We start from the raw sequence: 11130 nt of genomic DNA, 5'->3' as shown, positions 1-11130 counted from the left end.
TTAAGAATTGTTTGAAGAGGCACTGCATTGTGGGACAACCCTGACTGCCCTGGACATCTGGCAACCATATGATACCCTTGAACTTCGACTTCAGAATGGAAATAAGAACTTGTGAAGGTAAAGTTCTGCTTCAGGTCACATCCCCTTGGTCACTATTAAATTAAAAACCTCCCTCCAGAAACCTAAATCATCTGGAAAGCACAGAGCTCCGGAAAACAATTTTCATTAATTCAGCACTACTTAAACTGGAAGCGCATTTTGTTTCACTTATTCTAAATAATTTACCCTTTCCACCAACGACAAGTCGAAGTGCCCAGAGGGGATAGTGAGAGGAAGAGCGGACCAAGGTTCTCGCATTTTCCACACTTCGGGGAGGTAAGCGGAAAGGAAACGAGCCTGGGGAGGGAATCGTTCCTACGTTTGAAGGGCTGTTTGGAAAGCCTTAGAAGCGGCTCCTCGTTAGTATAGTGGTTAGTATCCCCGCCTGTCACGCGGGAGACCGGGGTTCAATTCCCCGACGGGGAGATGGTAGCCTTTTACTCATCCAATTGCTCTTTTCCTTAGAATTCAACTCCATGGCATCAAACCTACTGACAAACACAATATCCAGATGTGTCTTTTACCACGAGTGCCTCTTAAGCTTAATGCTCGCCTTGAAATAAAAGCCTTCCCTGACATTGAAAGCTCCGTATTGTTGGTGGAAGAGAAAGGGAACCAAACGCTCCTCCGCGGCTAGCTACTCGAGGCGAGCTGGCACAGACGTGCGCCTGCGCAGCGACGCCCGCCAAATTCCAACTTGAGGTCATGAACTTGGCGCCGAACCCGAAGGGGGGGAGGGGAGAGAGAAGGCGGAGTTTCCGCCCCTAAAGGGGCTGCTAAGAACGGAAATTGATGTGGAAGAGGAAGGAGCAGTTTCCCTTGACCCTGGGGACCCGACTCAAAGGGAAACTCAGTTCTCCCGCCTTCGCTGGTCTCGTCTCAAGTTAAGTGGAAGCCTGGCGATCAGTAAAATTTGGGCGCTAAAGTGATCAGTCTCCAGCTTCAACGTGTACGGGGTGGAGGGGCAAGGAAAGATTTGGAAAGAGATGCATGGCCGAAAAAACGCCATGTTACTTGAGTCCTAAGAAACAGCGCGAGCCACAGCCCAGCAGGACCTCGTGGCGCAACGGTAGCGCGTCTGACTCCAGATCAGAAGGCTGCGTGTTCGAATCACGTCGGGGTCATGGGCTTTTATAAGCTTTTTAAAAAAAACAACAACACTGGCTTCTTGACTTCCAGGAGTATTCCCGCCGTTTTTCGAAAATGCTTTAATTTTAAGATTAAATCTTACTTCTTCAAATGTAATCCTAGTAATCCTTAGAGTGCGAAAAGATAAGCCTGACTTTATATCGCATTCTTAACGCTGATCGTTTTGTACTGTTTGGATTTGTAAATTGAGTTTTTTGTCATTTAATGTTCACAATACATAGAAATGTGGACTATTACTACTGTGCACTAGTGGGCATATCAGTCCAACCCTCCTTCAGAAGAACTGTGCAAGCTGTTTTCTCAAAAATGGTGTTAGACCCTTTTGAAAGCAAGGACAATAGAGTAAAATTTCTAACTTTGAATATTGCTGCAGTTTACACGTCTTAGCCTGTGTGCCAATAAGCAATTTTACAATGTGTGATTAGTATCCCACTTTTACAGTCCCTATTCCTCTGACACACAGAGGAATAGGGATCTGCCAAGGGTCACCCAAGTTGCCAAACAAGGTAACTTACTACATATCCTTGTCTTTACTAAATGTTTTATAATAAAGGTGGGGAAATTGTTGAAAGAACGTGCTAGAAGCCTTTGGGCCTAAGTGATGTTATCAATGCCCCTTTGTATTTTCACCAATTCATATGAGTGGGGACAAGTCAGATACCACTTTCAATTAATCTCTTTAATAGGGAGCAAAGTTTAGTAAACCTTTGTGAGCTCCAGAACTCTTAGTACTGAATATTTCCTGACAAGCATGTATCAAACATTTGTTGTACAAAAAATGAATAGCAAGATTATGAGAAATATTTTTAGATCTTTATTGGCCATGTTCCATAAAAGTCCCTGAGTGTTTCTGCTCAGTGTTTTGAAAATATCAAGTACTAATTTCTTATGATTTTACCTAATACAGCAGTATAGCTGGACATCATATTTTCACTTTGTGTAGTTTGTTCTTCTTTCTTCTATTTGGATGGATTGAGATTAGACCATTCCAACAGATATGAACCACCAACTATGATGAGCCTGATACTGTCTGTGCTTAGCACTGAGGGATACACTAAGTAACCAAATACTGTAATATGTTGGGCTAAGTGCCATGAAAGTAACATGAACAGAATGGTATGTAGATTCTAAAACAGGGACATTAACTCTGCCTTGGGTAGCTCAAGAAGGCCTCATAAAGGAGGCTCTTCAAAAATAAAAGTTTGCTGTGTTAATTTAAGGCAGAAGATATATATGAATGTCTTCCATGAGTCAAGCACTGTCACTTAATATACCTGGGGTGTGGTTTATTCAATTACAAAAGTAGTTCATATTAGTTTGCTAGAGCTGCCATAACAAAAGACCACAGACTGGGAGGCTTAAACAAGAAATTTATTTCCTCATAGTTCTGGAGCCAAGAAGTTCAAGATCCAAGTGACAACAGGGTTGGTTTCTTCTGACACCTGTCCTTGGCTTATAGGTGGCCACCTTCTCACTGTATCCTAACATGGTCATTCCTCTGGATGTGCACATCCGCACATCCCTGCTGATGTCCAAGTTTCCTTTTACAAGGAAACCAGTCAGTTTGGATTAGGGCCCACTCTAATGGCCTCATTTTACCTTAATTACCTCTCAAAAGCCCTTTTCTCCAAATAAAGTCACATTTTGAAATACTGGGGATCAGGGCTTCAACATATGAATTGTGAAGGGTCACAATTCTGCCCATAACAGAAGTTATATGCCTTCTCCCCTGGCAACCTTTACATGTATAGCATATAACTATAAAAATACTCACTTGATCTTATTTTGGACCAAACATGTTATCCATTCGTACAAAATCATACTCTTGTGAGGTAGAGCAGGTAATGTTATGTTTCATGGCACTTACTTTCATGATTAATGTTATTAATCATTTTGTGGTAGCAGCCCTAGCAAACTAATACAGCGTATTTGGAGAACTTCTAGTACTCCAGCATAGCTAGAGAGGAAAAGAGAAAGAAATCTATTAAGGTAAAACAGGAATCAGATCAGTCAGGACCTTCTAACTAATTTGGATTTTATTTGAAAAGTAATGTAAATATTCAAGACTATGACAAGACCAGTTCTGGCTTTACAAAGAATGTAAAAAAAAAAAAAAAAAAAAAAAGCCAAAAAATGTTGTTTCCAGACCAGTACCCCCTGTGAACAAGTTAGAAATGCAAATGTTCAGGCCCCATACCATACCTACAGACTCAGAAAAGTATAGGAATGGGGCCTAACAATCAGAGTTTTAACCAGCCTTCCAAGTGATTCCAATGACAGCTAAAGTTTGAGAACCACTGGCCTATAGAGCAAGGCCAGACTGAAAGTCCCACTTACCTGTCAGGGTTGTTAAGAGAAGCAAATAAGGCACAGCATAGGGAATATTGTTAATGATATTATAACAGCATTGTATGATGACAGATGTTAACTACACTTGCATTGAGCATAAAGAAGTCGAGTCACTATGTTGTACACCTGAAACTAATGTTAACATTGTGTCAACTATACTAAAAAAAATACTTTAAAAAAAAGAATCAAATGAAACATACATAAAAACGTTGTAAGGCAGTGTATATATATATATATATATACATATATATGTATATATATATATATATATGTCATCATTTACACTGCTGTAGCTTTAAAACTGTTACTTCACAGGTTCCAGCTTCTTTCCAAGTTTGGACATCTGTACTTTCCTAGAATAGCCCATTTGCTGACTTGCTATAACTCTGAAACAACTTGAAACCCAACACTTCATTTTAACTTCTACAACAAATATATAGGAATGATGTCAGGAAAGAGGCTCTGAAATATAGATCCATATTTGAATTCCCACTTAATAGATCTGTGATTTTGTTCTTTTCCTCTAAAAACTTTCCAGGTATTTATTCTTCCAGGTGGATTTATCCACTAGTACAGAATGCTCTGAGTATTTATTTCACCTGTTTAATAAACTAGCTTTCTCTTTTGAAATTATTTTTAATCAGTTACCGAAGACTGATGAGATGATAAAATGGAGGCTTTGGAAATATAAAACCGAAAGACTGAATTCTGATTGGTCAACTGATTTCCTAATTTCTCACACTAATTCCAAAAGAAAAGTAGTTAGGTTTATAAAAGCATGTGTTCATCATAGAAATTTTGATAAATACAAAAAAAAAAAAGAAATTTTGATAAATACAGAAAAAAATAAGAAAGAAAACAAAAATTACTTGTTCTCCACCGCCTAAACAAAATTACTACAAACACTTTGGTCTATATCTAGTCTTTTTTCTTTGTATATATTAAAATATATATATATATCCATACACACTGTTTTTTACAGAACTGAGATCTTACTTCAATATGGCTCTCTTTTTGTTTTCTTATTTTTTACTTAATGCTGTATTGTGAAAACACTTTCATATTCTTAAAAAAAAAAAAGTCAAAAACATGACTTTTATGACCATGTAGTATTTGGTCATCTGCTTTTGTTTGAGGTGACACCTTTAAATTCACAACCAAGCTCTATGCAAAATGGAATAATGAAAAACAAAAAAGTCAGCTGTACGTTAATAACATTTAAAACTTCAAAAAGGAAAATGAAGGCAGTTATCCAAGTGATTTATGGGGGGAAAAAAGTTTCAGAACAGTTTTCTGACAAAGTCATTGCACTGATTTATTTTTTTAAGCTGTGGCTTCACATAAGATTATCTTTCCACTGTCTCCCAAGGTTTTAGGTATCAATACTGCAACATTTTAAATAGTTTAAAAAAAAACAACAAAAACCCTAATATCTGTTTCAACATAAAAGGTAATTTTTTAAAAAATTTTATTTGTATGAATATAGCAAAATAAAATATTAAGTCTTTTTTTTTTTTCAATTAAGAAATTTCACAGGCAGTAGAGCATGTGACCCTTGATCTCGGGGTCATGAATGAGTTCAAGTGCTATGTTGGGCATGGAACATACTTAAAACTTTAAAAAGAAAAAAAAAAAAGATCTAAGAAACTTCACAAGCATTGATTGAAGAATCAAGTCCTTGAGCAGGAGAGAAGGATGAGATCCAGAGTACAAGGGGTGGAGTTCTTTCTGATAGGAGTTCTCTTCCATTGAAACAAGAAAGATGCAAGAGCAAGTGATCACAGAAATGATCTTCTGAAGTTGAGGCATTCTCTGCAGATGGTCTCCAGTTTCTCAAGTATGATGCAAGTTCACAAGCTAAAAATGGGCATAGGTGGGGAGAAAAGGATGTAAAAGTTTTGAGTAGAGAAGCCAATGTATGAATGGTTAATCCAGCGAATGAATACTTTTGCCAGACAATATAAAGTGCTCCCATGAGGTCTGAGGTCATGAATTAAAACCAGTCAGGCCTGTCGTATGATTTTTCTATAGCAGTCTTTGCTACTTGGATGCAGCAACGAAATGGAAAAGTTTGTTTCAGTAGGGTTCAATCCAAACATGACTAAGTAAGAGTCTACCTTGAGGTTCCTCCAAGTAAGAAAGAGAGACATTGGGGTAAGAGAGTTGAAAATGTCTGCAAAAGAGCAATTACAAGGATTAATCGAGGAACCTAAGCTGGGTAAGTTGGAAGTGTTTATGATGTCAGAAGCATAGTAATAGTTTTTTTTTAAGTGTTGGGCTTAATAGAATGGAGGTGGTAATAGGTCAGTGACAGTATAATGAGTTGAGGTAAAAGGCTAGTGATTGACAACTATGATGCTTGAAATTGAGATTTAGAAGGCAAAACAGTTACTGATTGCAAGGTTCAAAGTTACCACTTGCAGTGGATGGATGATACGGAATAGAGGAACAAGTTGCTGGAGATGAAGAGATTAAAATTCTACAAGGCCAAGTGCTGAGGGTACCCAGCTAGCTCAGTTGGAAGAACACGTGACTTTTGATCTCACAGGTCATGAGTTTGAGCTTCATGCTAGGTGTAGAGATTATTTAAATAAACTTTAAGGAGTACCTGGGTGGCTCAGTTGGTTAAGCGTCTGCCTTCAGTTCAGGTCATGATCCCAGAGTCCTGGGATGGAGCCCCGCATTGAGCCCCACATGGGGCTCCTTGCTTGGTGGAAGCCTGCTTCTCCTTCTCCCACCCCCCTGCTTGTATTCCCTCTCCCTCACTGTGTCTCTCTCTGCCGGTGTCCCGTTGGCTATCTATAAGAATGTTAAATTCAGGAGCGCCTGGGTGGCTCAGTGGGTTAAGCCTCTGGCTTTGGCTCAGGTCATGATCCCAGAGTTCTGGGATTAAGCCCCGCCTTGGGCTTTCTGCTCCATGGAGAGCCTGCTTCCTCACCTTTCTCTGTCTGCCTTTCTGCCTACTTGTCATCTCTGTCTGTCAAATAAAGAAATAAAAGCTTTAAAAAAAAAAAAAAAGAATGTTAAATTCACAGAGATAGGGATGGCAAGAAAAGCTAGAGCAAGGAAAAACAGCCTATAATATCTGAGGGAGAGTGGTCAAAAGGTTGATACATGATAAAGATGTTAAAGGTGATTTAGCAAGATGATACAAACTTCAAACGTTTCTGAACAAAGAAAGAAGAGAAATAGTTTTGTAGTAGTAATCAGGAACAAAGAAGCCACCCAAATTCTGTAGCCCAACCTCTTGGCCTTAAGGTACACGGAGTATGGGGAAAAAATAACTCCTACTTAAGAGCTCTACAGCAGAGTTAAAAGCAAAAATTACCTTCATCCCTAAAAATTAATAGTGCTAGGGATATAGCTGGGTGCATCTAGGACAATTGCAGGTCTGAATTTGTTAAGTCATGACTTAGTGGCTGATGTAGAAAAGGCGATCTGATAGCTTATGACATCATCCATGTCTCCTGGGAAGCATAGAATCTGCAAGAAACCTCCTGTTGATAAGTGTCTAAGGATAAGAAAAGGAGAGGTAATTAATGAAAGGGAATGAAATGTTTTTGCTCAAGGAATATTCATTTCAAGCACCTAGAATGCAGTTCTTTGTGAATTATATTATCTTTACTGTTGGTTGGCCTGTAAGGCATAGTACTTGTCTATTTATTTTAAAGATTTTATTTATTTGAGAGAGAGAAAGGGGGGGTGGGGAGAAGTAGAGGGAGAGGGACAAGCAGACTCCATGCTGAGCTCAGACCCCCCCACATGAGGCTCGATCTCACAACCCTGAGATCATGGCCTGAGCTATCAGAAGTTGGATGCATAACAAACTGAGCCACCCAAGTGCCCCATATAGCATCTATTTAAAACAACTTGCAAAAACAAACACCTTGCAAACTCAACAGGTGACTGATTTCTTTTAGCTTGTGGTTAAAAAGTAGGATGAAGTATTATCTCCAAGGATTAAACAGCCTGGAAAATGGAAAAATATCTGGTGCAAGGACCCTATGAAAAAAGTCACTGCACTATCCTTGGGTAATTCTGTGACTTCATTACTGTATTCTACTGACATCAAATTTAGCTACAATATTATCCTCAGGTATCAGTGATGCCTCCCTCCTAAGGATCCATTTCAAGCTCCTCAAGTATCCTCAGACCATGGGGCAGCTGTCAGAGCCAGGAGACCCTTCTATGCACCCAATGTGGTCAGATCATATATAGCCCCGGTAACTCTGACCCTTTTCAGATACAGCAGCAAAACTTACCTCTTAAAAACTGTTAGTATAATCAGGCTGGAGCCAAATTCTTCAACTGCAAGTTAACAATTTAGCAGGATAATTTGCTAATCCAAATAGGGTAGACTAGACCCATCAACTGTGGTCTTGCCAAGATTATGCAGACTAGGACTATCCCACGTGCATTAATTACATTTGTGGTGCAAAATCATGGTCCTTTGCCTCTCAGCTTAGCACCCTATGAAGATAAAAGCAATTACCTATGTGCCCAGGGAAGCTGTGGGGAGAAAAATGAGGTAACTTTCACCCTAAAAATGTACCCCAAAATTTGCTACTTAAAATACAATTTTTAATTTGCATTCCAGCTAATTACGATTGCTGAAATAAATGGAATACTGAGAGTTCTAGAAAAAAATTTAAATAAAAAATTGCCCCTAGGAAAAGATCCATCATTAAACACTATCTCCTCAATCTGAACAAAATATAATGACTTAACTCATAGAGAACATTTTTAATGAAGGGCCTTCTTAAAAATTTCCTCAAACAACAATGCAGAAATCAGATAAACATTTTTTTAAAAATTAAACAGCTTATAAAACAGCTTGGAGGTCAGAATTTGAGGGAAATGATTAAAGTACCCTAAATGCAAGGTCAGTTTCTTTTCTTTCTTGGAGGAAAGCATCTTGGAACATGTACCTTCGTAAGAAACACAAATATTTGTCATCACTGGTATTTGTTTTCAGGAAGACATTTTAATCTTATGAAATTCCCGATACTTTTCAATTTGGATCAGTAATAAGGGCTTGATTAGGGTTCCCGGCCTGATTATAGGTCACCAGGCTCTGCTATGATTGAAATCTAGGTATGCACCATCTCAGTTATGTTATGTTGCCCATTAAGGCATTCCTGTTTTGCTTCATCCTGTTTTAATATTTAACAGGTTTGATGAAGTTATGGTAAGATACTTATGGGTGTAAGAATCTAACCCAGAGATGCTCTCAACAAAAATGCAGTGAGCTGTGCCCCAGTGTTCAAAATGAAATTTGGAAACGTCCCGACCTGTAGGGGAAGAAACGAATGAAATATGTGACGATACAATTTTGTCACAGATACAGGAACATTTTAAAGTGCCCAGTCGTTGAGGTCTGGCTTTTCCCGAATTTCAGAAACAAAAGAAGCACCTGCAAGCAGAGAGGGGTTTTACTGCTTGCCCTCCCCTTTCCTTCCCCCAGGTAAACCAAATCAAGGAAGCGGAGTGCCGATGAGCACACCTAGCTCCTTTTGTTTCCCTTCGGGGCGAGCGTTTGGGGAAGGAAAGGCTGCGGTCATTCTTCGGTAAATCAGTGTCCTACGATTGGGAAAGGCCCAGTCCAGGGTCCTCGCAGCTGGCGTGAAAGTCGGCCCATTGGAAGGCGATCGACCCCCGAGAGAAAAGATCCTTCTCAAGCAGGGCGGGGGGAGGGGGGAGAAACCTCACACACATTAGTGCGACTTGTCCCTTATCTGCGTCTTAAGGGAAGGGTGGAGAAAAGGGAAATAGAAACGGACCAGGCGCCGGGGCTCCCGCCCCAGCGGCTTTTAAACTGCGTTTCTACAACCTCTCGCACCGTGCAGCGGCTAATGGAACCCGCGCGAGGGGTCCTACCAATCACCGCCCGGCTTCCTCCCACCGCGGGCCAATGGCGGCGCGCGTTCTTGGGGCGTGGGTGAAACAGGCTGATCTCTCCTTGCTTGTGTAGTGTGTGGGCTGGGGTTGGTGGAGGCTCCTATCTTGGCCGCACTTGGTCCGCACTTGTGCTCGGGGGGCTTTTGTGTCCGGCTTTTGCTTTGCTTTGTGTGTGCGAGTTTTTGCTTTGCTCCGCGGCGCTCCTCCCGGGCAAGAGTCGTAGGGCTCGGAGGCAGCAGCGCGGTCCCCCCCACCTCCCCGGGCAAAGAGCGAGCGCGCCGGCGTGAGCTGCGGGTGTGAGGTCTGCGGGGAAGGGGATTCGCCGCGGAGATGCCGGAGTTCCTGGAAGACCCCTCGGTCCTGACGAAAGAGAAGTTGAAGAGTGAGTTGGTCGCCAACAATGTGACGCTCCCGGTCGGGGAGCAGCGCAAAGACGTTTACGTGCAGCTCTATCTGCAGCACCTCACGGCGCGCAACCGGCCGCCGCTCGCCGCCGGCGCCAACAGCAAGGGGCCCCCGGACTTCTCCAGCGACGAGGAGCGCGAGCCCACCCCGGTCCTCGGCTCCGGGGCCGCCGTCTCAGGCCGCAGCCGGGCCGCCGTCGGCAGGGTAAGGACGCTCAGCCGGGGACCACAAAGGCGGGCGGTTGGCAGTTGTCGCCCCTACCCCCGCCTCCCCGCGCGCGCTCGCAGCCCTTCCTCCTTGGCGCCCCCTCTTGCCTCCTCGGCGGCGGGGCTGTCCCCGCGCGGGACCGAGAGGCTGGCCTGTGGGTCTGCCGACGCAGGATTCAGCTTGCAGCTCTGGAAGGGGAGGCCGCTGGAGGGAAGCGTCGCGAAGTTGGGGCCGCAGGGCTAGCGGTTGTGTGTGTGGAAGGTGTGAAGTCGGCGTTTGCTGTTCTGTGGCGCGCGGATAGCCCGGTGTCCCTCGCCCTTCGGGAGTGGGTATTTCGGCGGGGACTTCCGTGCCCGATTCGAAAGCCCTTCGGGGAGGGTCAGCCTGAAACTGCAGTAGGTTACGTTCGAGCGTTTTCCCGCTTTATTAACTGAAATGACTACTAACCGAGTCTCAGAGCGCTCCCTGGAGGGCAATTTGTGACATGCTAATTTCTAACCAAAATTTGAAATAAAGAAATTCCCGCCTTTTTATGGTTTTGCATATGGAGGGCTTTTTGAACCGTTTATGTTTTTCTCGTTAAGTGTTCCAGCAACAGGCTATGTTTTGGCGGGGCAGTGTTGTTCTAAATTAAAATGAGCACTTAAAAATAACACCGTTAAGCGGTTATCTTAGGCGCCTAGAATATCTGGAAATTCTAGAGGGCTTGGGTTTTTGCTTCTCTTTTCTTTTCTTTTTTTTTTAATTTTTTGGTAAATTTTGCATAAGAAAAGGAAAGATTTCGGAATCCGGAGTTCCTCATTTCTTGACATTCTGATGTATCAGTGATTGCAATTTGGATTTTCTAATCCCGATTAAGTCTCAGATTGGTTTTACCAAATGCATAATCTGTTTGAGAATAGTTTGGGTTTTGTTCTGTGGGTTTTTAATATGCTGTTTTGTTGGCGTGAACTGCGTACTTCTCAGATTTCAAATCATGACAGACCGTAGTTCAAATTGGTGATTGGATGTAATCAATCACGT

The 11130-nt window shown here is 42.1% G+C and overlaps 1 protein-coding gene, 1 long non-coding RNA gene and 2 other non-coding genes across 9 annotated transcripts in view; 3 read left to right on the top strand and 1 right to left on the bottom strand.

Moving 5' to 3' along the window:
• The first annotated feature begins 453 nt into the window (after window positions 1-453).
• TRNAD-GUC lies at window positions 454-525 on the top strand. Its single transcript has one exon. It is a non-coding gene; the product is annotated as a tRNA-Asp (tRNA).
• A 626-nt stretch (window positions 526-1151) lies between these two features.
• TRNAW-CCA lies at window positions 1152-1223 on the top strand. Its single transcript has one exon. It is a non-coding gene; the product is annotated as a tRNA-Trp (tRNA).
• A 3892-nt stretch (window positions 1224-5115) lies between these two features.
• On the bottom strand, window positions 5116-9392 carry LOC116592977. 2 transcript variants are annotated; one of them, XR_004286680.1, is made up of 5 exons: window positions 9101-9392; window positions 8889-9010; window positions 7860-8067; window positions 6926-7108; window positions 5116-5454 (listed from the first exon to the last, which is right to left on the bottom strand). It is a non-coding gene; the product is annotated as an uncharacterized LOC116592977 (long non-coding RNA). The 2 variants fall into 2 exon arrangements; XR_004286679.1 differs by having other exon boundaries at window positions 8889-9392.
• Window positions 9393-9534: 142 nt separating this feature from the next.
• Window positions 9535-11130, top strand: part of TMPO (thymopoietin) — a 29723-nt gene continuing 28127 nt past the window's right edge. For 4 of the 5 annotated variants that reach the window (XM_032346692.1, XM_032346691.1, XM_032346690.1 and 1 more), the window contains exon 1: window positions 9551-10104. In XM_032346692.1, the coding sequence (XP_032202583.1) occupies window positions 9826-10104 (279 nt within the window). In that variant the 5' untranslated portion in view covers window positions 9551-9825. Of the gene's footprint in view, window positions 10105-11130 lie in introns of all 5 variants that reach the window. The other variant, XM_032346688.1, reaches the window with a different exon arrangement.

Source organism: Mustela erminea, chromosome 6 (genome assembly GCF_009829155.1).
Source record: "Mustela erminea isolate mMusErm1 chromosome 6, mMusErm1.Pri, whole genome shotgun sequence".
NCBI lineage: Eukaryota > Metazoa > Chordata > Mammalia > Carnivora > Mustelidae > Mustela > Mustela erminea.
The sequence above is the reverse complement of the archived record's forward strand: the minus strand, read 5'-3'. Positions and strand labels throughout refer to the sequence as shown.